Source organism: Prinia subflava, chromosome Z, assembly GCF_021018805.1.
Source record: "Prinia subflava isolate CZ2003 ecotype Zambia chromosome Z, Cam_Psub_1.2, whole genome shotgun sequence".
Classification (NCBI taxonomy): domain Eukaryota; kingdom Metazoa; phylum Chordata; class Aves; order Passeriformes; family Cisticolidae; genus Prinia; species Prinia subflava.
Window position 1 is genome coordinate 75,746,198 of NC_086283.1, and position 27,958 is coordinate 75,774,155.

General features: G+C 40.1%; 1 protein-coding gene across 8 annotated transcripts in view; it reads right to left on the bottom strand.

Moving 5' to 3' along the window:
* Nucleotides 1-9,958: 9,958 nt before the first annotated feature.
* Nucleotides 9,959-27,958, bottom strand: part of JAK2 (Janus kinase 2) — an 89,693-nt gene continuing 71,693 nt past the window's right edge. For all 8 annotated transcript variants that reach the window (XM_063421924.1, XM_063421929.1, XM_063421931.1 and 5 more), the window contains 6 exons: nt 26,946-27,135; nt 26,268-26,392; nt 20,709-20,881; nt 19,788-19,905; nt 16,325-16,438; nt 9,959-14,121 (listed from right to left, as the gene is read on the bottom strand). In XM_063421924.1, coding sequence (XP_063277994.1) covers nt 14,014-14,121; nt 16,325-16,438; nt 19,788-19,905; nt 20,709-20,881; nt 26,268-26,392; nt 26,946-27,135 — 828 coding nt within the window. In that variant the 3' untranslated portion in view covers nt 9,959-14,013. The remainder of the gene's footprint in view (nt 14,122-16,324; nt 16,439-19,787; nt 19,906-20,708; nt 20,882-26,267; nt 26,393-26,945; nt 27,136-27,958) is intronic.

Genomic DNA, 27,958 nt, shown 5'->3' on the forward strand with positions numbered 1-27,958 from the left:
TGTTAGAAGTGTGGAGTGTGGGTCTCTTCAAAGAGATACACTCACTTTGAAGAGCACCTTCTTTTTCACTGGAACCTAGCTGTCTACATGTCCTCTTTTCAAGGATTTTTAGACTTCCTAAGTTCTTACTGTCTCCCTCTGACTCTCTTTTTGGCAGATCCTTAGTAACTCCAGCTTTGTGAATCTATCTTCAAGTACACAAAAGCTTTTTTTCATCATGTGGCTCCAAGCTTGTCCAAAAACTTACTCAACAGCATCTATCTCAAAATTTGTCAGTGAGCTAGGTTTGAGTTTGCAGAGTTCCAGGCCACACAAAAAAGGTCATAGTGGAAGGTTTGTTTTTTTTTTTTTCCCCAGGAGAGAGTCTGTTAAAGAAAAATTTCTGATTATAAAAGTGTGTACTTGTTCTAAACCCAAGTCTCCTTAAATCACAGTGACTTGGGCTTCAAAAATAAAAAAGCAGTCCTGCTCACGATACAGTCCTTTACAAGGGCAGTATATATAAAAGAACTATCTCTGCTGTTCATTCCTCCCTTGGCTAAGCTATTGCCTCTTTTAGACTTGCAGCATCCAGGGTTAAGGGGTATATTCAGTGCACGTGGGCAGCTGCAGTGTCAGATGCAGACTGAGCTCTGGTAGCCCAAAGCAAGAGGCTGTGAACTGGTGGACCCTTTGCAAACCCTTTCCAAAGGGCACAGGGTGCTATGCTGCCTGTGTGACTGGACACTCGGAGTCCCAGCAGGAGCCAGCCCGGACTCAGCAGCCTCCAGCTGAGGAGTCAGATAGAAGACCAAGCCCTTTATTGCACTGAGGGTGAGGATGCAAGTGCCCAGGGATTACTTTGTTCAGGGTCCCTCCTTGGAGGCACTTCAGGCTTTTTCTGTGCTACTGCACCACGAATAAGTTGGATGAAGGATCAAGATGTCTGAGTCTGTGCTCTGGGAAGCCTGGGGTCAAACCCATAGGGAAACATAGTATGACTGGGTGGAGTGTGCAGAGAATCAAGTGGAGCAACCATTGGCTCTCTGGAGACCTGCTATGGAGGGGCTTTGATCCCAGCTGTGGAAGTGTCTGCCCATACCTGAATGGGAACTTTCTGGGAAGTTTCCTTAACACAGTAATCTCTTAAGTCTTATCTTTGAGCCTAAATTTAACCCTAAACTTAGATTACAGCTAAACTGAAATAGTTGACCTGAATAGGTAATTGGAGAACCCAAAAGATGCCCATGACACAGTCCACTGCTACCAATGAAGAGGTCATCAGGGGGCAGGGCTCTTCACTGCAGTATCTGGGGAGAAGATGAGAGAAAATATTGATAAAGTGAAACACAGAGGTGCAGGCTGGAGATAAAAATAAGCCTTTAGCCACAAGGGTAGCTTTGGCAGCAGGGCCAGGATCCAGAGAATCTGTGTTGCCTCACTTTGAGGAATTTTCAGGCCTGTCAGGCTAATGCCTCAAGGAGCCTGGTCTGACCCTGCAGCTGAGCATGCCATGGGCAGAGTGTGGGACAGCAGCCTTAGCCAATGTGCATTTCTCTGAGATTTCTCCTGCACAAGTGCTGACCAGGATACAAATCAAGGAGCCACAAACAAAACAGTAACTGATATAAAGTCTTACATGTGGAAGCAAGTATTTTCCTGGTGTGGTCTTGAGAAAACCAAACATTAACTGACACATTTTAATTAATTATATACAAATATTTATTCATTGTATGATATTGTTCCTTACATACTAGCAGATAACTAGCATTTATATATCTATACATACACTATAATTAGTTTATTACATAGAATATGGACAAGGACGAGGACAGGAAACAAAAATGGTTTTATGTCTTAAATCATATTCAAAATCATGTGTTAATTGGCATGATAGAGATTTGGTTGGAGAGTGCACACAGACATGTATGGCCTGTTCAGAAAAGGTATTTAAGACTGAGAGACTATTTCCAGGATGTTTATTCTTAGACCTGAAGCTGGAGTGACTAAACATTTCTCAGTAAAAAGAATAATTCTGTCATGTAGGGGATCATGGTAGGCTGTAAATAAAGTTGTTAATGGAGAGGAGTCTTTCTCTGTGTGATCAAAGGACTTATCAAAAGCAGAAAAACTTCATACTAATGGGAAATTTCAATTACCATTTTGATGAGAAAGTGATACAAAAGGACACAAACTACACAGAATTCAGGAAAGGTGTTGAAGTGCTCAGCAGAAGACGGAGGAAAAAAACTGGAGGAAAGTGTGCTACTTAAGTTCCTCTCAGAAAAGATCTGGCTGAGAATGTGGACATAGTGGGCATCATAAGAAAAAAAAATACAAACATATAGTCATTAGTTTCAGAAAATAAAGGAGTATTAAAACAAATAGTGACATAGAGAATTTAAAGAAACCTGTTTTTAGTACCTCCTTCTATGCCCCAGTGTTTACTAAAATTCCCCAAAAGGTGTAATTAATTACCAAAGCTGCAACAGAGATCCAGGGCTGAGAACAGAGACTAGCCTTATGTTGTGGATGAGTGGAATACATCTCAAAACAGAGAAGCAGCAACATGTTTTACGAAGGTAAAATAATCATTTGACAGGGTTCAATAAATTTGAGGGAATTTAATGAAGAGTGGTTTGACAAGGTTCAATAAGTTTCATGGCAAGGTTCATCTTATCAATTGCTGCATGGAGAAAAAGAAAGAGAATCAATTCAGAATTTAAAAACTTCACATAGAGACAGGAGATGCCAAGAGTAGGGAAGACCCCGTCACTGAGTTATGAGGTTCAGAGATGACCCCCTTACTTTCTAAACCCTTTGTGGAGCCAAGGTGAGGCTAGGTCCAATCTTGGTCTCAGGCTTGGACAATGATTTATGTCTAAAGGAATTATCTATACAATACATATAATAATATTGAGTAACTAAGAAGGATTAGTAGTATTTCACTAATTTTAATTCATCACACTACTAGTCACTTGCCAAGGATCTGTTGTGGATTAATGATCTGCCTTGGGCATGACAGGATCTGTCAGTGTCAGGTAAGAAATCTGAAATCCCAAGTGTCCCAACTCATGGGGAGAGTCATCAGTCACATAGTCCAGCTGCAGTTTGTGTAGAGATCCAGGTGGGTCCATTCCGGAGTGCAGCTGGAGAGTGTTTCAGGAGCACCAGCTCTTGTTCTTGTAGGCACCTTTAACATACCAGACATCTGCTGGGAACTTAATACAGCAGAAAGGAGGCAGTCCAGGAAGTTTTTAGAGTGTGTGGAGGACAACTTCTTGTTGCAGCTGGTGAGTGAGCCCACCAGGGCTAGGACTGTGTTAGACCTGTTGTTTACAAATACAGATGGATTGGTAGGAGATGTGGTAGTTGGAGGTCACTTAGGGCATAGTGATCATGAAATTGTAGAGTTCTCAATACTTGGTGAAGTTAGGAGGAGCAGCAGCAAGACTTTTATATTGGACTTCCAGAGGGCAGACCTTGACCTGTTTAGGAGACTTGTCCAGAGAGTTCCTTGGGAAGTAGTTTTTGAAAACAAAGGAGTTCAGGAAAGGTGGGCGTACTTCAAATGGGAGATCTTGAGGGCACAGGAACAGACTGTCCCTGTGTGCCGAAAGATGAGCTGATGAGGCAAATATCCACCCTGGATGGGTAACGAGATTTTGAAAGAACTTAGGAATAAAAAAAAGATGTATCATCTCTGGAAGGAGGGTCAGGTCTCTCAGGAAGAATTTAGGGAGGTTGTTAGGGCATGTAGGAAGAAAATTCGGGAGGCCAAAGCTCAATTTGAACTTAATTTGGCAACCTGTGTAAAGGATAACAAAAAGTCTTTTTACAAATATGTTAATGGTGAAGAAAGGATGAGACCAACCTTTGTTATCCATTGGATGTAGGAGGGAACTTAGTAACTCCAGATGAGGAGAAGGCAGAAGTGCTTAATGCCTTTTTTTCCTCAGTTTTTAGCGGGAAGATGGCTTGTCCCCAGGACAGCTGTCCTCCTGGATTGGTAGATGGTGTCAGGGAGCAGAATGGTCCTCCCATTATTCAGGAGGAGGCAGTCAGAGAACTGCTGAGCTGTTTGGATGTTCATAAATCTGTGGGCCCAGATGGGATCCATCCCAGGGTGATGAGGGAGCTGGCAGATGAGCTTGCAAAGCCGCTCTCCATCATTTACCAACAGTCCTGGCTCACTGGTGACATTCCACATGACTGGAGGCTGGCCAATGTGACACCCATTCACAAAAGAGGTGGGAAGGAGGATCCTGGTAATTATAGGCCAGTCAGCATGACCTCAGTCCCTGGTAAGGTTATGGAGCAGTTTATATTGAGTGTCACCATGCAGCACTGACAGGATGGCCAGGGTATCAGACCCAGCCCGCACGGCTTTAGGAGGGGTAGGTCGTGTTTGACCAACCTGATCTCCTTTTATGACCAGCTGACCCGCCTGGTGGATGCAGGGAAGGCTGTGGGTGTTCCCTATTTGGACTTCAGCAAGGCCTTTGACACTGTCTCTCCCTCAGCACATTCCTGGAAAAGCTGGCAGCCCATGGCTGGGACAGGAGCACTCTGTGCTGGGTCAGGAACTGGCTGCATGGCAGGACCAGAGAGTGCAGGTGAACAGTGCTGCATCCAGCTGGCAGCCAGTGAGCAGTGGTGTCCCTCAGGGGTCTGTGCTGGGGCCAGCTCTGTTCAATATCTTCACTGATGACATGCATGAGGGGATTGAGCCTTTCATTAGTAAATTTGCAGATGACACTAAGCTGGGAGAGTGTTGATCTGCTGGGAGGTGGCAGGGCTCTGCAGAGAGACCTGGAATGATTGGATGGATGGGCAGAGTCCTGTGGGATGAAGTTTAGTAAGTCCAAGTGCTGAGTCCTGCATTTTGGCCACAAACCCCCCTGCAACACTACAGGCTGGGGACGGTGTGGCTGGACAGTGCCCAGGCAGAAAGAGACCTGGGGGTGCTGGTGACAGCAGCTGGACATGAGCCAGCAGTGTGCCCTGGTGGCCAAGAAGGCCAAGGGCATCCTGGCCTGGATCAGGAACAGTGTGGCCAGCAGGGGCAGTGATGTTGTTCTTCCCCTGCACTCGGCCCTGCTGAGGCCACAGCTCCAGTGCTGGGTCCAGCTCTGTCCCCTCAGTTCAGGAAGGACATTGAGACACTTGAGCACATCCAGGGGAGGCAACGAGGCTGGAGAGGGGCTTGGAGCACAAGGCCTGTGAGGAACGGCTGAGGGAGCTGGGGGTGTTTATCCTGGAGAAGAGGAGACTCAGAGGTGACCTTATCACTCTCTACAGCTCCCTGAAAGGTGGCTGTGCTCAGGTGGGGTTGGTCTCTTTCTCCAGGCAGCAACTGACAGAACGAGAGGACACAGTCTCAAGCTGCATCAGGGGAAATACAGGTTGGATAGTAGGAAAAAAATTTTTACAGAAAGGGTAATAAAGTATTGGAATGGTTACCTGGGGAGGTGATGGATCCACCATCCCTGGATGTGTTTAAGGAAAGAATAGATGTGGCACTTGGTGCCTTGGTTTAGTTGAGGTTAGGGTTGGACTTGATGATCCTGGAGGTCTCTTCCAACCTAGTGATTCTTTGTTCATCCTACAGTGGTATCTATAAAATGAAGTAGTTGGCTGCTAGTTAGTAATGGAGACTAGATAGATGTCCTAATTTTAGCTATGGTGTCCTGTTCCTGTGTTGGATTTCATGTATTTTTGGGTTTTGAAATCTGAAATCTGAAATTTGAAATCTGAAATATTTTCCATATCACCTCTATGCCCTTCCGTGAGAGCCAGGGCTTGTTAAGCTAGATATTTGCTTCACCCAGGCTTAGACTCCAAAATTGTTAATAGTTATCTGTGGGAATTCAGAGGATGAGAGAGCTTTCCAGTGGTAGGAAAAAATACCTAAATTGTGCAAGACTGGAGAGAAAACTACAGTTTACTAATTTAGTCTAACTGTAATTTGAGGGGCAAGAGGAAATACAGCAATCAATCAAGTGAACAATATGAGTAAGATGATGAAGATGCCATAAGATGATGAAGAGCCATCAACATGGATTAAAAAAATTAAATCAAATCTTGTGGTTAGATATTACATATCTTGGCATCAAAACTGATAATCTTCATAATTAAACCAGAGTAAGACAGAACAAACTTAGCTATTAAAAAAGATTAGTTCTGTCAGATCCTCTTAGTATCATGTTTCTGCTATTTAACATAGGTGTGCTTTCAAGGAGGAGAGACAGACCAAACTTAATTCACAGAATCTTCCCTTTGGTATAGTGTTATTTGACATTTTCATTAATTGTTTGCATGAAGGCAGACAGTGAAGTTGCGGAAAGAACTGGCAAACAGATGCAGAGGAATTTCTGAACAGTATTGAGAAGGAAGGGACTGGATTTACATTGGAAGGCTTCAGACTGGTCATCAAAATTTGGGGAAATTACTTTGTATGTTTAGGAACAATCAAAATCATTTTATACTGAAACATTCTTTTAAACAGCAATGTCTTTGGCCAAGTGAATAGAGGGATTCATACCTTATGGCAGGTCCCTCTCCTTTGAAGACTGAAGTCAAGCTCAAGTTCAACTTTAAATGTTATTTGGGATCTTTTCAGACGTACTTTCAGAGGTAAGAATCTGCATAGGCTTATTTGTAAGCGCCACACTTCACACGCAAAGCTGCTGTATGCAGACTAGATGTTAAGGTTGATTTACCTTTTTAACTTATAGATCAGTATTTTTGAGGAGAAAGAAGACAGTCCTAAAACTGACCTGACTGAAAGTTTAAGACAGAGTTAGAAAAATCCACTGATCTGATTAGAGCTTACCAGCTGTAGCTCAGGAAACACATCCAACATCCACATTTAATAACTGCTTTATTCAACTGCTCTTGATGTAATTGTTTATCTTTTTATTGTTTCATTGTTCTTGTTAGTTAAATTCAATAATAGAACCTATTATTGCTAACTGGAGTTCTTGCTGGGGAGGAATGACTGCAATTTTAAATTGAAATTGAATTTGAATTGCAGTACCCTTGAACTAGATACTCAGATAAATCTAACTATTTTAAATAATTGATTTGTTAATATTCAATTTCTTAGTGAAGTTTTCAAAAAGTTATGTAGAAATTGCTATATATAATATAAAGGCCAAAGTTAAAATGAGTTGTCTAGGTTCAGTAAAAAAGTAGATAAGATCATAGTGTGAAAGTGAAATCACTAACGCTATTACATTTGTAGGACACTTATTTTCTTTTTAAGAAGTCAGTAACATGATTGCAGCTGTATTAGAGAGAGGATGAAACAAAATGATAATTTTATTTCCCCATGCACCATTCAACCATATCAGCCAGATAAAATTTATTGTGTATACTTAAAATATTTGTACCAATCACATATTTGGAACTTAAACAGGAATTTTGTGCTATCCTTAGTTTAGGTAGTCTGATTTATGGCAATTCTGATACAACTCCACAATCGTATCCTTTTTATTCCTGACATACTTAATCTTGCTTTTTGTTCTCCTTACATTTCCATTTCTTCTGAGAGTCTTTTACAAGGTGGCAGGTACCTTTATTGAAGTCATCTGACATAATTGCATTCTTATTACTGTCCCTTATTACAATGAAACAAATTGAGATGTGTGTATAATCAGACTCATCTTCACAAGTACATTAGTTCAAGACCCAAGATTGACCAAAAATTTTAAGTATTTTTTCTATCATTTGTTATGCTAGCAGAATGATATTTGATATCTTCCTTTATGTTCAACCATTCAATTTGAAGATCTTAAAATACAGACAACAGAAGAAAATTGAATAAAATGGTCTTTGGGGGCCATTCAGTGTGTTGGACCCTGGCTACTATTTATTGGACACTGTTCATTACTAAACAGCAGCCTCAGGGGAGGAGGAAGAGGAAAGCAGACCAGAAGGCACTGTGACCACTCAGATTGCAGCTGAATCAGGGGAACAACCCCTGCCGGTAGCAGCAGTGATGAAGAAGAAGCAGGACCATCACCACAAGAGGAGGAGGTGGGGCCAGAGATAATTACCCAATTCCCACTCCTCGGTGAGCTGCAAGATACAGGGAAACATTTCAACCACCAGACAGGAGAGGCCCTGTTGATCTATCTGCTCCAGAGCTGGGATATTGTGGCACACAGTATGAAACCAGATGGTAGCAAAGCCAAGCATCTGGGATTCCTGTCACAGAATTTGGGCAATGACAAGGGTATTGGGAAGAGGACATACTCAGCCTCTGGAGGTGATTTCTGTCAAATGGGAGGGAGAGAGATTTTTTCAAGGAAGACTTAATACACAAAAGGGTGTTCACTGCTGTGAACAAAAAAACCCCCACCACTTCATGCCAAAAAGCAGTAAGGTGCAGGAAACTCCTATGGCTTTATGTCCCCTCCCTCCACCAATCTGAAAACAACAAAGAGCTGAGACAAAACAAATTTGGAAGATTGATCATCCATGTTGCACTGCTCATTTAGTGGTTTGGGGTTTGTTGGTTTGGTTTTGGTTTTGGTTTTTTGGGTTTTTTTTCCCCTAGACTGCTGAGGTCAACTGTGTTTGACTCTCGTTCCCCTGCCTTGGCTTGGTCCCCTGTGGCTGACTCCAGCACCAGTGCTGCTTGGCTTGGCTCAGCTGGGATTTTGAGCTCTGCACGGCTGCTTCTGCTCTGCTAGAGCCAGGAGTCTTCATCCACTGGGCTCAAAGGCACAGAGAAGGGACCAGGGGCGATGGAGCAGGGCTGAGTGCAGGCTGATCCTGACACCTTCTCGGCTAGGGATAGCCAAGATAGCGCACTTCCCCTTCTTTCTGATCCTTGGCTTTTCCTGCTGAAACCATATCCCCATTGAGACGTGTGTGGTATGTGCAGTAAACCATGTCATTACACCCACACAGCACTAAATACTCCGTTTCCTTTCCCTGTAACCAGGACACTGAAATGTGTGCTGGCACCCTGCCGATCAAACAGGTAAATCCCTGTGGTATGGTGGATGATGGTCAAAAGAAAATTACAGGGGAGTCTGGCAGATTGATTCCATCACACTCACCCAAACCTGCCAAGGCAAGCACTACGTGCTTACAAATAGCAGCACAACCACTGGATGGCAGATGTACCCTGCGTCTCATGCCACCACCTGGAACACCATCTTGGGCCTTGAAAAGCAAGTTGGGACATGACAGCCCTGAGAGAAGTGAGTTGGACAATAGGACTCATTTCCAAAACAGCCTCATGGACATCTAGGCTGGAGAGCATGGTATTGAGTGAGTGCTCTGCCCAAACAAAACCTCCATATAAGCAAATAAAGCAAAGCAAATAAAGTCCCTGTGGTCCATATGGGGAATGTGTTAGGGAAAACTGTCTGGATTAGTCCTGCCTCAAGCAAAGGCAAACTCATCTGTGGGACTGGTTCTGCTCAAGGACACAGGTATACTTGGTGGGTAACACCAAGGGACCAGTGGTGTATTTGATAAGAGCATTCAATTCTGTCCAAAGTAAATGGTGGTAGTTCTCATTAAAGGTGGTGGTAATTTTCCTGTAAAGTTAAGCAAAGTTGTATGAAAAGATGACAAAGTAATGCAAATAAAGACATTAGAGTTTCTAACAAATTTAAGAAATATAAGGTGGTGTAAGGCACCCTCTGTCTTACAGACGTGCATCTCTTTAAATACTGAGAGCAAAACAAAGTGCTGCTCGATCCCAAATTAATCTCCTTAGTGAAAACCTTAATTAAAAATAGATTAAAAGCCCTCAGTATTATTGTTTAGGTAAAACCTAATATACACCTCTACTTTGGTACATCTAAGTGTCTTCCAAAGGATAAATGCTTCATATGGCTATTCTAGGAAGGTCAGAAAGTCGTATGTGCTGTGTTTTACCTCATCAAACAGACCAAGCAGTGATTTAAACACCAGTAACAAATTTTAGTCTACAAAAGAAAATGCTGGCAGGCAGGTGTCATTCATTGTATTCAGTTATTTTATTTTCACTATCCAAATGCAAAAGAAACACACAGTTAAGTTTCAGGTATGGATACAGTTTTCTAAAAATATCCCTTTCATGTTCTCTTCAATAAACCATGTGTTCAAATGTTTACATTTCAATCATAAGTAGCAGGTATCTTTTCCTCCCTGCTCCCTACCACCAAGGGACTTTTTCTACTTTAATATAAAGTACTGTAAACCTCTTATTCAAAAAGAAAAATTCAGAACAAAATTTCTTAGTCAAAGACCTTTTCAGAATTGTCTGGCATGGCACAACATTTAGTAGTTTACTTTGGTATAGCAATTACTGAAAGTTTTTCAGCCAGATTAGGTGTCTGTGAATATTTCAGACTTAAGGCAGACAATACAGTTTAGAAATATATTAGCACATATTTGTCTTGGTATGGCATTTTCAGTAGACATCAGTTTTTCATAATTCATTGTGCATTTCACATTTCAGAAAGCTTCTCCCATGCTGAACTTCATCCTCCTCCCTTTAATCTTGTTCTTCTACACCCCTACTTTTACTCTCAGAACTTTAATGTTTTTGGTTTTTTGTTTGTGATTACACTGTGTTTGTGATCCTGCATTCCTGAAAAGCTCGCTTTCTTTACACAAGAGTTACATTTCTTCATACTTAATAGAGTAACATCTTTTCCCATACATTTCAAGGCAGCTGGTCAACATCTCAACCAAATGCAACAATTAAAAATTTAATTTTGGGGAAAAATGTATTTCTTACATATATCTTCACAGCTGTACTCATTAGCACATTTAATAACGAATATCTCAAATATGGAACCTTTTAACCAGTACTAGGACTTGACAAGAACATGGATTTTTTTTCCTGAAAATTCATTTCTCCTCTGGCTTACTACATGACTGTTGCAAGATTGTGGAATACTGTATGGAATATACTTAAAACTTACTTTGAAACTTAACATATTTATACTGATAGAGAACAAACCAATACTACACAACACAATACTTGATTGCAGAGATTCTATAAGATACATTGTGCACTTATTAAAAAATTCTTTCACTTCAAATACAAGTGCAAAGCGTAGTTAATACTTTAATTCTACACTGTAGTAGCAGTCATGTATACATAAACCAGCACTTTTTCTACCAACAAAATCAAACAGCATTTTGGATAGCATAATGATTACACTAAAGTATGACAAATGCAATGCCAACAGGAGACAGTTTCTAAAACAAAGTACTTAGTCTATTTATGTAAAAGCCATGTAAAAATATGACATTATCAATGCTACTGTAGATCTGAGAGCTTTCAAAATACAAAATACAGTGTTTTTTGGTGTTGGTGTTTGTGGTTTTTTTAAGGTTACACAATTGGCAGTAGCAAAGTCAGCAAAATCACTACATTTACATTCTGAACAGCTTTTTGAGAAAGCCACCAGGTCTGCTCTGGGACCTAACTATTTACACTGCAGATGACTAATCATCCTCCCAGTCCTAAGCACTACTTGGTCCTATTCTCCCAGCTAAGAACATTCAGCTCAAATGATCAAGCCCTCTGCACAGGCCTCAGGTTGTTAAAAAAGACTGTCTGTGACCAACAACACACAATTACGCTGCAGTGCAAAGATATGGCTTTCTCTAAAAATGATGTAGTATTAAAGTAAAAAAACAAAAACCAACGAAGAACTCCACAAGACACTTAAAATTATCCTTGAGTTCACCACTACATTTAAGCAATCAAATGGACTATATAATTAGTTATACTGTAGTAGAACAAGAAAAGGACCTTTAATTCACTTGAAAAATTAGCAGGCTGGAAGATTTCTTCATTGCATTACACAAACTTCCCTGAGATTTTTACATAAATTATGTTTACTACATATTTGAAACCGGTGAGCTACTGTCATACACTGCAAATTTTACGTAATTCCTGCATATGTTATCCAGCTAAAATGCTGTCTTGATGCTTTAAAGCTTTATCTCCTTTGTTACAAAAAACCATGTACACATAACTGAGACTACAAATGCAAAGACATTTTTTGCACAAAATTTCAAATCCTCAAAGCAATGTACAGAAATTGAGAAAACATGTTAAGTTGAGCAAAGCACTTCTAAGTTCTTTGCAGCTTAAAAACTGACTGTGAAGTTAGTTTGAAAAATCATCTATGCAAATGCTTTGTGGCAAGAACACTAACAGAAATTTTAAATGTAATGGGCAGAGAGAAGGCCAACGCTGCTCTCCCTATTTAGCACTCTGTTGTACTATAAAATAGTAATTTTGTAGGAGTGATTGCGGGAGAGAAACATCGTAGTGGTACAAAATACTGCTATACTGGCACTATGTTACACTAAGTAAGGATTGTTTGGTTTGTTTTTGTTCTTTTTACTTTTTTTAAAAGTTGAGGTTCTTCAGCTTCTAATAAGATGTATGTAGTTCATATTAATAACAAATATTAAGGAGGCTCTGCAGTCAAAGTAACCTCTGTTTCACTAACTCACTGCCACAAATTTTAAAAACACTTCATTTTAAATATAAATCTGGATGTCAGGTCAGTTTGCCAAGCTGTATATCCCCTTAACTGAACTTCTCTCAGCAGAAGTCCAAGAAGAACAAGAATTTTACTTTGCAAACACTAGTGCTTAAGTAAAAACAAACAAACAAACAAGATTATTGAACTAAAAATAAACAAACCCTGCAATTACACTGCTTTGAGATATGAGATTATCCCCAAGTTTTATGCCTCAAGGCAAAACCGAAGCATTCTCTTGTCCAAAAATTTTTGTTACTTATTTCAAAAGCTGAATGATACAGCATTCATGTAGCTCTGATCTCTTTCCAGTACTCAGTAACCGGAATCATACCCTTGCCCTCCGCTGAGTGCGGAGCAATTGCACTTGTAACTCCTCCTTCCAAATAGTCTCATGCTGGGTATTACCACAGAAAGAAATATGCTCAGGCCACTTCAATACAGGACAGGCTTGATGTGGTTGTGACTGGCCATATCAGATACTGAGTTGTAAGTATTCTTTTTATGTGCTGGAAGGAAGATATTAAGATGATCATCTTAACAGCAAAGCGAGGAATTGTGAAAGTGAGGGTGTTCTATAGATTTTTAATCCTGCTTTGAAAGTTCCAACTTGTAGATATACTCATGAAAACTACAAAGATGGAAGGCAAACAAAGGGCAGCATTTAAAAGGAGTATGTTTAGCTTTTCCTTAATTAAACTGAAGACACTCCTTTGTGTAAAATGAATTAACTTCTATGTGTTATCACTCTATCTTCAATTCTATAAAAGCAGTCTAATACTCAGCAAGGGAAGAGTAAGAAAAAACGGATAACATCTTTGCTTTTTGATTTTTAAATTAAAACTTTTGCATGGATTAGTAAATTTTCTGTCTCTCCCAATAACACACAATTTGCTCCCTTTCCCTCAATGTACTTACAGCACATCACACAGCCTATCACATCTCTTTGGATATACTGCTGGCTGATAACTGATTCAGACAGGCACAGCAACTTCTGTTTTGTTACACAGAGAAGCCAGTTCTGCATCAACAATGAAAAAATCATCAAACTGTATTAACAGACCAAAGTCTTTGTGCAACACACAAAACAGGATGCTAAGTCACTATATATTCAGTGTAAAAGCATTTCTAGAAGTGTTTTCTGGGTATCTCCATTTCAGCAAGGACATACACTGGTTTTTTATCTCTTAGTTTCATCACATTTTATGTCACCTCTTTTTTGTATTGCCAGGTAAGGCAAATAATGGTGTTTCTGAATGACTGCCCATTATTTAATTTAGAAAAATAATTTCTTTCCCTATTGAGAATTTCAGCATGTTCTCATAGTAACAAATATATCCTGATAAAAAAACCCTAGCAGGATTCCTAGTATGCAGATTGAGATAGGGTATTTGTCACACAGATTTTACTTCCAGCAAAGATAAGATGTGTGCACATGTACACATGTCAAATATACACAGCTGACCAAGTACATTTTGTTCTGCATTCCAACTCATCCTCTGAAGGAGGGACAGTTTTCTCATCCACCCATGTTTTCCCTTATATGATCCACTCTCTGAGCAAGATCTCGAAAGGTGGGGCGCTGGGCAACATTATTGTTCCAGCATTCTTTCATGATGGCATAAATCTGGAGAAGAAAAAAAGAAAATGGGTAGTAGGCAAACAAAAACCGTACATATTTACCTTAAAATGGACTAAAGAACGTCCAGCTTAACTATGTTTCCAAACAACAGCTGCAAAAGGTGTGCCTAAATTCTTGCTTTACTTATCAATTTATCTGCTTGATCCCTGTGAGAGCAAGAACCTAGGATAGGTGGCTCTGCAAAAGTTCTTATTATAAAAGACATTTTTTTAAAGTTAGCATGAAAATTCACTCAGCTGTTTTTTGAAACTTTTACAAGACTTATGTTATTTTGCTAAGTTTTTTTCCTGTTCTTTTTTTTTAAAGTTCAAAAATGCTTTAACATTACAAACACCAGTATGACCAGAAATCAGATTTACAGAGGCAGTAATTCTAAAAAAGGCTTCTTCTGCAAAGTTAACATACACTTCTCCACATTTGTATATTAAATTCTTAATTATTCTTCATATATAATCAGAAATAAGCAAAAAAAAGTTACTGTGCAAACTGAACCAACTTTGAAAGCTATTTCCCCTACAATAGTTACATGGTAACAGTTCTCTTTTTGCCCAGAGATGTACCTGATACTGGGTCTCACAGAACTTGCGAAGCTCTTTACCTGTACTCTTCTCATTAATTCAATACAGGTTGTTATTACCAATTTCTTATACTTTCAACAGTTTTTCACATGTTACTTAAGAACGATCTGTACAGCTACTAGGAAAAAAAAGTACACATTGTTCCTTATCTTTCAGCAAATTTGAAACAGCTGCATTGATCAAGCTGCTTTAGCACCAAGTCTCAAGCAGCTTGTAAGCTGCAAGATAAGCTACTGTAAGCTAAAGGTATTTATTGGAAGATTTATTATCTGTGATGACTGGCCTTTCAGGATCAAAAGGGGATGAGTACAATTTCTGACACACAGACATTTCCACCTTGCTTTAATATCTGGAGAAATGTCAGACACTGAAACCTTTGGGTTAGTTAAAATACAGTTTCAATGAAACAGATTATGTATTATCTTATACATGTGACATTCAGGTTATCTACAAAAAGCCAAACCTTTGCAATTCAACAGTTGCTGAACCAGTACATAAATGCAAGAAAGATTCTTCAAAGACTTCTCTTTCATTCTCTATACATTTATTTTTCCCCTGTGGCTTCCTGCCTCACTTGTACCATTCTTTCTCTCCTCTATTAGACCATTTGACTCTGATGTTTTCTCTTCCACCAGTTTTGAATGGATTATTTCTTGACTTACTACCAAGTGTGTTTGACTTCAAAGGGATGCAACAATTTATCTTGAGCTAGAAGTTACATATGTAAAAAATAACAAACCATAGCTGTTTTACTTAATTATTTTCATTACTGATTCACCTACACAGCCCAGCCAGGTCAGTTTGACTGAACCTGGCTTTGTGCACCCTGCTCTGAAGAACAGAATACTACAAGACTTAGAAGTGGTATGAAAGTATTTTTTAAAGTATCTGGTGTATAAGTAAAACCAAAAGAACACTGAATGAATTTTTGTGCTCTGAGGACAGCTTTACAGCTATACTTTAGTATCTACAAAGAACATGAATACAAATCTGAAGACCCCGCACACAGAAAATCTGATTCATATACTTAACAGTGCCTACAGTCTGCAAGTTTAAAATGCTTGACAGTGAATAATATACGCAATAAAAATGAGCCTTCCACTTGGGAAGGGAACAGTAACAGAAAGGCAATAATCAAGATCAGAAGCTCTTTAAATCCTGGAAAAAATGTGAAAAACCTTAGGTAGATATTAAGATATTTTTGCTAAATATCAAAGATTTCAAAAGAATCCAAAATTCACAGCTTTGAATGAGAATCTCTATATGGAACTTACATGGAACAAGTTTTATAAACTAATCTTGTTGCCCTAATACATGTATCTTTTTGACATAGAAATATGAGTGGCCAAGTACAGCAGTCAGTTATAATAGTCCCACTTCATATATTCAGCAAGACTATAGTTTCAGCTCCTGAAGCAGTACAAGCTAAAGAACCAGAAAAAAATACTATTATACTTGTCATGAAACAGATAAAATAACAGCACAGACATTCCACTTGAATAAATACTTTAGTGGTCCAAGCAGAACAAAATACATGTTTTGTATTGACAGGTACTCGCCCTAATTGAGCTCCATTCACACTATAATATTATTTTAACAGAGTACTTCACCTCATCAGGGCATCCATCTGGTCTTGGCAGTCGTCCATTATTCTTCAAAAGTTCTATCAAATGAAATACAATCATCTGCCCTTGTTTATCATTGCCAATCATGCGCATGAATTCCTGAAACAAAAGACCAACTGTAATATATAATCTTTACAGGAAAAAAAGGATGCTGCAATACTCTTACCAAGCAAAAATTCTTTATAAGAATAATAAGAATAAATTGAACAGTACATAACACTGATGAAATTATAAATTACACCTCCAGAGAATATATCAATAATTATAGGTGGTTTTTTGTGTGTAAAATGGAATACTGATATAGAATAAAATAAAATGGAATGATACATACACAATTTAAAGCACTAAGTGAAAAGTCTTTAAAAATGTCGATGATCATCTGACAATTTGGCTACCCTTGAGAAACAGAAGTTTGAGGTTCTCAATTGCTTCTGTGTCTGAGTCCTCAAGGACAAGTGCTCCAGGCACACCGCCCCAATTGAGAAAGGCAGATGGAGGGACTGAGAGAATGAACACCCTAAGCCCACTGTAGGAGAGGGTCATGTTCATGACCATCTAAGGAACCTGAATGTGCAGAAGCCTGTAGCACCTGATGAAATTTGTTCAAGGGTCCTGAGGGAGCTAGCAGATGACGTTTTTAAGGTGAAGTTTGTGATGACTGGAAAAGGGAAAGATAATCCTGATTTTTGAAAAGGGGAAAGTGGAAGACACAATGAACTACAAGATAGTCAGTCTCACCTCTGCCAGGCAAGATCATGGAACCAATTCTCCTGCACACCATACTAAGGTATATGGAAAACAATGAAGTAACTGGAAACAGACAACATGGCTTTACTAAGGGCACAAATTTTTGCCTGAGAAATCTAGTGACCTTCTGTGATGGAGCTATCTAGACTCACACAAAGTTTAACACTGTCCCACATGACATCCTTATCTCTAAATGGGAGAGACATGGATTTGAGGGAAGGCTGTGCTCAGAGTTGTGGTCAATGGCTCACTGTCCATGGGGAGAGCAGTGATGATGGTGTCCCTCAGGGGTCAGTATCAGGGCCAAAACTGTTCAGTATCTTTGTAGGTGCCCTGCACAGTGGGACTGAGAGCACCCTCAGCACGTTCACTGACCACGGCCTGTGTGGTACAGCCAACACCCTGCAGGGAAGGGATGCCACCCAGAGGGACCTGGACAGGCCTGAGAGTGGGCTCATCACATTCAGCAAGGAGAAGCTCAAGGTTCTACACCTGGGTCACAGCAGTTCCGGACACACCTGTGGGTGGGGAGGAGAAGTCATTGAAAGCAGCCCTGTGGAGACCTTGGGGGTGATGGTTGATTAAAAACTCAACATGACCCAGCCACGTGCACTCAGCCCAGAAAGCCAAACATGTCCTGGGCTGCATCCAAAGCAATGCAGCCAGCAGGGTTGGGGAGGGGTTTCTGCCCCTCTGCTCTGCTCAGACCCCACCTGCAGGGCTGTATCCAGCTCTGGGGTCCCCACACAGGAAGGACAGGGAACTGTTGGAGCAAGTCCAGAGAAGGGCATGAGGTTGATAAGAGGACTGGAGCATTTTCCTTATGCAGACTGAGGAAGTTGGGTCTGTTCTGGCTGGAGAAGGGAAGGTTGTGTGAAGCCCTCACAGCAACTTGCTGAAGGGGGCCTGTAGGGAAGGTGGAGAGGGGAATCTTCATAAGGAACTGCAGTGACAGGATAACAAATAATGGGTACGAACTGAAAGGGGAGAAACAAAGATTGGATATCAGGAAGAAATTCTTTACTGTGAGGATGGTGAGACACCGGAAAAAGTTGCCCAGAGAAGCTGTGGCTGCTCCATCCCTGGAAGTGTTCAAGGCTGGGCTGGATGGAAGCTCTGAGTAACCTGATTTAGTGGGAACTGTTCCAGTTCATGGCAGTGGGAATTGGGACTAGATGTTCTTTAAGGTCCCTTCCAACCCATAGCATTTTATGCTTCCGTGATTAATTAGTTTTAAAAAGATGAAACTCACAGCTGATTCTAAATAGTCCTCTGAACCATTAAAATAACTTAATGCTTTGAAAAATGCCAAATAGAAAACAGATATTATCATGCTGATGTATAAGAAACAGTTAGCAGGACTAATCAGTAACTACACAGCAGAAAAATTTGTATAATTAAAGTCGGCAAAAATGGCTTAGATAACCCTTGCTGTCCAAAAAACCAAAATAACCCAAAAAGCAAGTTAAAACCTCACTCAGACTGCCAGACATCGAAAGTGAATGAGGATGTGCAATTAACTGAAATAAATTTCTAAGCACAACATACACGACATTTTTTTCCTCCAATACTACAAAATTTCTTTAACGATCTTTGATAGGAACGTCTGAAACACTCATTGGTTGAATATGCAAATAGGTCAAGTTCTGAAAACAATGTATAATTATAAAGACTACGAGAGCTGAACAGACCACTTTGGTTAAATTTACCGAATTACCTTTTCTTGATATATACCAACCTGATGAAGTGGTGTATGTAGAATTGATTCACTGCACATGTAGAATTGATTCACTGAAAGAATAGTCCACCTGTGCTTGTAACTTACTCTATCACTTTTCATTTCATAATACTTCTGAAGAACTCTAGGTGTCTGCAACATTTATGTTCTTATGCTGGAAGAGCTGTCCTGAATTCTTCCTTGATACCTCTAATATTCCACACCTTGTATGGAATTAGTAAGAGATCCACCAAGGCCAGTGCAGAGTTATCCTCCAAGGGCATTTTTTGGCTATTATCACTATAACGCTCTCAAATCCACATTTGCCAGCACTGACACTCTGGCCAAGGGTAAGGCCAGCTCCAGTAAATACAGCCTCAACTCTCCTCTGTTATGCCCATAGATACTGCTGGGTCAAAATAAGATAATGTATTATATTCTCAGTTGAAGGATAACAGTATCTTTCTTCATCCACGGTAAATTTGTCTTTAAAGACACATATCAACAGTTTGCAAAAAGTGACTCCTTTTCTTTCTTGACCTTCGCTAACTTACTAGCTGGGGTTCTGCTAACTTAAAATACCTTTAAGTTCCTTATTTAAGTTATCTTAATTTGTATGTATGTGCTTGGCTCAGCCTTAAATTTGGAACAACATTAAAAATAAAAGTCATGCAATGGAATGGTTGCATCTGGGATAACTCCTCACAAAGGATGGGAAAGAACAACTTACAAGAGATTTTAAAATCTTTTTCAATTACAGAATGGGTAAGACAGGCACAAACTATGAAGTAATCTTCAGATCTTTCCTTCTTATGGCTTGATACCAGTATTTTTTAGTTACTGCTTCAGACTGGATGCTGTCTCATAAACACTAAGGTATCTCCAGAAAAGGATCCCTAAATATCAACCTATTGAGGTACACGACAGTCTAGAAAATTTAAATAAACAAACAGATTCTCTGAGATTCATTAAGTATGTACTTACAGCTGGTGGGCTTTTGCTTTTGTCAATATAGGTGAAGAGTTCATACAAGACCACACCAAAGCTCCACACATCTGAGGCCACAGAAAATTTGCTTTCTGTCAGAGATTCTGGAGCGTACCTGCAACACACAGCACAAGGAAAATTGCTCTCTGCAGCATGTGTCATTTTGACTTTGAAAACATTTGTTCTAATAAGACAGATTTATTTTTCATGAGTAAGTGATCATTATTCATTAGATATTAGATAGTAGCATGTTCTCATTTCCTTTCGATACCTTCAATTAGTAACCACTCCTTTAATAATACTTCATTGGTTTTGAAAACCAAATCCCACCTTAAATGAACACAGTGATATCTATAACCAAGTTTGATTTTTTCCAACAAGGTTGTAGATCTATTTTTTATTTGTAATCTAAGTAAACAAGAAATTGACAAGACCTGCAAAGAAAGACAATTATAGCCTTCCATCAGTTTCAGTGAGCCTTGAACTGTATTGCAGGCACTTCTGGAACTAAACTGTACCTATCTAATAACATCTACTAAGATGCCATTTTGTATCATTTTTTCTTTAGGTAAACAGTGCCCGAGTCAGAATTAAAATACAGACTAAAATTGCATGTACGGAATGGCATTTTCTCTTGGGGTGTATCCAACAGATCTCAGCTGGAAGACATGGAAGGATAAGTGTTAGGGAACTAGAAGGACTAAAAATTTGAAAGCATCCAGGAGAATGGGCCATTTTAGACTTCCTTTATCTCTGAGTATGTTTTCTGTTGGACACAATTTCCTTTAAATAAGATTTTTTTTTCTTTTGGGTTTTTTTCTGCTTGCACGTAACAATTCCACAACGTGCACAGTGAATTGGCTGAAATGGCAAAAGCTGAAAACACGCCATGATTTCACACACCAGAAGAAGACTTACCAAAATATAGGACTTTCACCGGGTTCTTTCACTTTGTAGTATTCTTTGTCTTGTGGCAAGACTTTTGTCAATCCAAAATCTCCAATTTTAACTCTGTTCTCATTCTCCACCAAGATATTTCTTGTTGCTAAATCCCGGTGAACATATCTTTTTGTACCCAGATACTCCATGCCCTAGGTGCAGAGATTACAAACACAGCAGGAAAATAGTTTTACCGCTACACAGGTGCACTTTCCTTAAGAGGATGAATTAATCTCAAAGTTAAAACCAAAACCATGTTTTTCCTCTGTGAGGAGTTAATTTTTCCAAGCTCAGGGACTTCCCTTAACTGGAGGGAGATAGACTAAACACCTGTCACAGCTAAGTGTTTTTTGATTATGTTGCTGGATAAATGCTACAGCTCCTTCCAGTGCCCAAATGCAGTTGGCTGGTGATATGCAGAAGGAAAAAAAATTGGGCTAAACTACACAATCCAGAGCACGTAGAAGATTGTCCAACCTATCAATTTTGTTTACAATTTTTTCTTCATTTTCTGCATCTGCTTTCCTGATTGCTTCCATGAAACTTTGTATTGTATTTGAATTTGACAATTATTCACTGTATTCCCAACTATGTACCTTGTTTCTCTTTTGTATGGATCATTACTCATCAATACAGTTCTGTTTATTGTTACATTTCTGCAATTGCTGTAACAAAACATCGGTCTGAAGCCATGTTGTCTTTTGTTGCTGATGATCCCCTCTTACCAACACACCTAATTACTTTCACTAACCATGAAATTTGGAAGAAGCCAGTGTGTGTAGTGGCATTACTAAAACAAGAAGGTCTTGCTTAGACAGCAACAAATGGAGGACTGAAATGCTGCACAATGTCAAGAGATACTCAACTCATATGTGAAAGGAACCACAAAGCAAGTTGTCAGTTTCATAGTTTTATAAGGAAGAATATCACCCCTTCAACACAATGGAAAAGTTAAATTACAGTAATAACATTAGTGTTCTCAAAAGTTCTGAAAAGCAACATTATACTAGTCATGCCAAAAGGCTTATTTCTCTCTCTCAAAATTTTTTTTTTTTAATGTGAGAAACCTCAGAGTTTGGCTACAAAGTACAATCTTTCAGATTCTAGTACCACCCAGTACCATTGGGTGGCATTGCTGTTCTCTTGCAGCTCATTCCAAAACTTCAAAAATGCCCCATTCCTCATTGCCAGCTTATTCACTGCCTTAAATACCAAACCTAACTTCTTCAAAGTGAGGCTTCTGTGTTTCTGGTACAACTAGCCTATGAAAATACTACAGCTTTTTCTCACTACGATGTATTATTCTGAAAACAGCCCTAAAGTTTGATGATAGTAACTTTTCTGTTAGCCTGGAAAACACCTAAGAGAGACTTTTAATTGAAATCATGCAAATTCTAAGTGGATATCATAATCATGTGGCACAAGTCTAACAACAGAGTTTAAATGTGATTTAAAATGTTTGTCTTCAAAACTGGGTTCACCAGCAAGGACACCTAAACACTTCAAACATTAAGAGAAGGAAAACCCTTTCCCAGTACAGTAGCAAGGAACCAAAACACAGTAAACAACCAAACACATTCATCTTAACCCTCAGGTAATGGGTGTACCTTCATTTCTCTCATACACTTCAGAGGAGAGCAGCAAGGCAGAGGTAGAAAGGGTTTTGATCAAAACCCCCCAAGACTACAGACTGACAGAAATGCACAGCAGAAAGAAGAGATGTAAGATGCTGAAAGAGCAAGCACTGCAAGAAAAGCAAAACCAGCTGAAAAGTGTAACATGATCAGCTAAATGAAGAAAAATCATACGTTTTCAGAATATAAGGTACTTGCTATGTGAATAATTGTTTTGCAGTAACAGAATGCCACAGATTAGAGTGAAATCTTAAAGCAATCAATATAACCTCTACTTTGCGGTTCATACAGCAATAACACTCCAAAGCAAGGCACTGTAACTCTTAGATTTTGCTTTCCTTAGAAGTGAAGACAACTCTTTAAGAACATGTTCTATGTGGATTTCCCACATTTTCATACTGTTTGTCCCCATGGTTTGTCTTTATCAAAGCCAGATATCTTTCCACTTCAGTATCTCCAGGATACATATTTTAGTTCCCTTTCTCTTGGCTGGTGCTTGGTACTTAGGAAGGAATCATCTCATCTGCTATTTTGATTTCTTACCTGTAATTTCTTACCTGAAGACCTGTAATATTTTAGAAGTTCTTTCATTTATGTGTAGGTACACATAGTGTAGGTACACATACACTAAGGTCCTTTTTGCTTTGTAGTTTCTGAATACAGTTCCTTTCCCCAAAATTTCTACCTGTTTGCACAGCCAGCAACAGCCAAAATCCAAAGCTGGACCTTCCAGTCCTCCCAATGGATACCTCAGACCAGGGTCCTGAGACATGCTGTCACTATCATTTCAGCAGGCTTTGAATGAAAGCCTGAGGACTTCTACATGCTTCACAGCTTCTTATGAGAGTGCACAAGGCTAGCACCTTGAGGTCACAGGCTGAGATGGACACAGAATAAAACAGCTAAGTGTCTGCAGTCTCTGTGTTCAAAAATCCATGTTGCATCTTACTTTACAAATGATTCTGTCACCACCCTCATAGGTGTTCCTGAGTGTCAAGACTCTTTCAGGCTTCTGCTTGCACAAAGATTGTTTATACTGACTTACCAGCATAACAATAGTAATTTTGTTGCAGAAATAAGTATGAGATCATTTCTTAGGACTGTTACCAGAGAATGACTTCTTGATTTGGAGACACAGATCAGAGAACACTTCAACCCTCTGAAGTGCATGGTCACCTGTTCAATCCTTTCTCTCTGAAAAAAGACTGACACTTGCCGTAGACTTGCTAACATATTTTGTTTTCCCACATTCCATGCTGCTTGCCCATCAAGGAGCTCCTCCTGGAGACTACCCACATTGCTGTGCTTCAGTGAAGCACATGACTAGGTGAGATAAGCTGTTAAGGGTGCAGCATTCCTCATACATGCAAGAGGTTCAGCAGCTAAAAGGTTAGTCCAGTTTCAAGCAGGGAACCAGCAAGCTCTTTTCACCATGAGCAAGTTTGAATGTCAGGAGATCTTAGCTCTGGCAGAGACTCCCCCCCAATTCTTGTCAGACCTTTTCTGTTGATATTGCAGAAACTAAGTCTTAGGATCTTAATGTGGCAGGGCACAATTAGGAGACATAAGAATATCTGTGGGCAACATACCCTAGAAAATACCCTCATCCATCCTAGAGTGATGAGGAAGCTGACAGGAGTGCCCACCAAGCCACTCTCTATCATCTGTCATCAGTCCTGGCTCACTGGGGACATCCCAGATGACTGAAAGCTGGCCAGTGTGACACCAATCCGCAAAAAGGGCCAAAAGAAGCATCTGGGAAACTACAGGCCAGTCAGCCTCAGCCTGGTGTCTGGCAAGGTTATGGAACAGATCCTGCTGAGTGCCATCACACAGCACCTACAGGATGGCCAAGGGCTCAGACCCAGCCAGGATGGATTTAGGAGGGGCAGGTCCTGCCTGGCCAGCCTGAGCTCCTTTTATGACCGGGTGACCTGCCTGGGAGATGTGGGGAAGGCTGTGGTTGTCATCTGCCTGGACTTCAGCAAGGCCTTTGACACTGTCTCTCCCTCAGCACACTCCTGGAAAAGCTGGCAGCCCACGGCTGGGACAGGAGCACTCTGTGCTGGGTTAGGAACTGGCTGCATGGCAGGACCAGAGAGCGGAGGTGAACAGTGCTGCACTCAGTAGGTGGCTGGGCACTTGTGGTGTCCCCCAGGGATCTGTGCTGGGCCCAGCCCTGTCTAATGCCTTCACTGATGATCTGGATGAGGGGATCAAATACACCCTCAGTAAATTCATGGACAGCACCAGGTAGGGTAGGAGTGTTGATCTGCTGGAGGGTAGGAAGGCTCTGCAGAAGGAGCTGGACAGGCTGGATCGACAGGCCAAATCCAGCAGTATGAGATTTAACAATACTAAGTACCAGGTCTTGGACTTTGTCCACAACAACCCCAGGCAGAGCTCCAGGCTGGGAACAGAGTGCCTGGACAGTGACCAGGCAGAAAGGGACCTGGGGGTGCTGTGACAGTGACTGAACATGAGCCAGGCTGTGCCCAGGTGGCCAAGAAGGGCAAGGGCATCCTGGCCTGTACCAGCAATGGTGTGGCCAGCAGGGCCAGGGCAGGGATTGTCCCCCTGTACTCAGCACTGGTGAGGCCACACCTCCAATCCTGTGTTCTGTTCTGGGTCCCTCAATTCAGGAAGGACATTGGGCTGCTGGAGCATGCCCAGAGAAGGGCAATGGAGCTGGGGAAGGCTCTGGAGCTCGGGTCCTGTGAGGAGCAGCTGCAGGAGCTGAGGTTGTTTAGCCAGGCGAAGAGGAGGGTGAGGGAGGACCTCATCACTCCCTACAATTTTCTACAAAAAGGAGGCTGTAGCCCGATGCTGGCTGAGTTCTTTTCCCAAGCAACCAGCAACAGGACCAGTCTCAAGCTGCACCAGAGCAGGTTTAGGTTGGACATTAAGAAGTTGTTCATAGAAAGGGTGATTGGCCATTGGAATGTGCTGCCCAGGGATGTCGGGAAGTCACTATCCACAAAGGTGTTTAAGGAAAGACTGGATGTTGGCACTCAGTGCCGTGGTCTGGTTGACAACATGGCGTTCATCCATAGGCTGGACTCAATGACCTTTTCCAGCCTAGTTGATTCTGAGAGTATGTAATCTTATGTAGCCTACTGTTTCCATGTCTTTGATGTAGGTATTGGGAAAAGAAATATAAAAATCTTTCTGGTACATGCCTTGAGGGAGTGTGGTTATATTTTCTATTTTTGTCTCCTTGCTGCCATTTTTCTTTTCTTTTCCTGAATTTCTAAATATGCACTGAAACCTCAGGTGTCTCTAGTTTCTTATATCTAAAGCACAATTACAGAATAAAACTAGGGAAGGCATAAGCCCTCTTTATAAGGAAAAATGAGATATCACAAGAAAGATCAGATGTTTGTACTGCTTTTCAGGATTTTATGAAACATGTTTGTACCAAATAATTTACTACAGGCTTCATATAAGTTCTTAGTTCTGCATATAGAAATCATGTATCTTTGCTCTTACTTACAGTTTAAAGTAAATTATTTAAACATACACATGTTGTCATGGTGTTTTTATAGCTGAATGTTAAATTTCCAAAAATTCCACCACAGAATATCATGAACAGATTGTCCAGTAGAGTATATTAAGTCCTACAATATTTTACATCAGGTCACTTTAGACAGAAAAGAGAGTATATTCTGCCTCAGACAGCATATAGGTCAGTCTTAGCATCCTGTATTAAGATACCCAAAAGTTTTTCCAGCTCTTGACTACATGAATATATTGCTCCTTTTTCTTAGGGTTATGTGGTGCTAGCAGTCCAACAGCATTATAGAAGATACACCAAAACAACAAGTTATTGTTGGTTTGAGAAAAATGGGAAGAGAAAAGGAGACAAAACTTTGCTGAAAGATGTATATAATTTGAAATGTCCTACCTTGCATATCTGAGACGCATACAGCAAAAGCTTCTTGTGGTCCAGCCTCTCCTTGTGTTTCTGCAGATAATCTCGTAAACTTCCATATGGTAAGTATTCCATAATTAATCTTAGATTCCTACGTCCTTTTACAGCAATAACACAAAATACAAATGTAATTTTTTCTGTAATTTTCCAAAGATGAGCTTTTAAATATAAGTATTTTAGAACATCATTAGCCATAGAGCAGAATGGACTTAATACAAAAATATTAATTTATGATCTGTACATCACTATGCAATTTTTTGTTTATTAATTAACTGCGTTTCCTCAGAAAATGCTATTTACTGAGACTCAACAACAATGTGAATATGCTTGAAAAAATAATATATCACTAATCAACATTATTTCATCAATACTTCAGCTACTATTGCTAAAGCAAAGAAGAAGTCTGTATTGAAGAAGGCTGTGTTTTCAAGATGAAACTCAGAATGGCAAATAACATCAATTTATTACCAATATTAACATCTTTCAAAACTACTTTCTTTGTTTTGTACTCTCTCAAATCTCTCTCAAAAATCAGATCTACTGTACTCTCTCAGTCCCAGTAGATCTAGGACAAGTCAGTGACTGTCATAAACACTTACCTCTCTGAATTTCTCAGTATGCATATTTAGCTGTATTCAACATAGCACATACCTGCACTGTAGCATACTCCTTTGTATTTAACAATGTTGTCATGCTGCAGAGATTTAAGTATTTCGATTTCTCTTTCAAAGTCCCTAAGGTGCTCTTCTGTGCTGTGTTGCAGCTTTTTCACAGCAACCACCTCCCCAGTATTATCCTGCAGTGGGTCATACCGGCACATCTCAACACTGCCAAAATTTCCCTAGGTCACAAGCGGAAATACTTGGGAATTAAAAACAAGGCCACATCATTCTCTCTTTGTGTTTCCTAGTGTACATGTTTGTTCATGTCGAGTGTAGTTTTTGTTCAGTGCTCACTGTACTAAGCATTAAGGCGATGTGATTAATTATTTAAGTGAAACGCCACAGAACTTCCCTGAGAGAAAAAGGGCAGAATCGAGGGTAACAGTTGCAAAAGACATGTATTCCATGAAAGGAAGCAAACAGAACAGGAAATGAGAATAAGGAAAGAGGGTGATGTCCACCTATTTTCTCTTCTTTCACAAATTTCCAGTTCCACTGTCACAATCCTTTTGCTGCACTTGCATAAATCATTTTGTCTTGGTTCTTAATTCTGCTCTGTTTCTTTTTGGCTCCTCTTCCATTTGTTTCAATGTTCTTTTTCTTCATTTATATTGTCTTTTGTCTTCTTTTATGCAGCCATCACCTACCACTCTGTTGTTGTCCCTATGCTATGCTATCACAGTCAACAACCAATCATCTGCAAACAGAAGTAGTTCTGCTACTTCACTTTCAGGCTGCTTCAGTACTTGAAGCCAAAGGAATATGTAACTAGCATGTAAAAAACCAAATAAAACAGCAAAGAACCATTCTAGGAAAATAGTACTTGGTGAAGATTTGCCAGCTGCCCTTGGTCATCTGTCTAGTATGCTTTCACACAGCCAGATTGCAATGCCTTCCAAAACTAGGAACCAAATGCTCATTTCTAAAGCCAAAAAGTTCAAGGCCTACGTGTATCTTGAAGACATATCTTCCTTTTGAATTTAGAGACTGTACATTCAGATT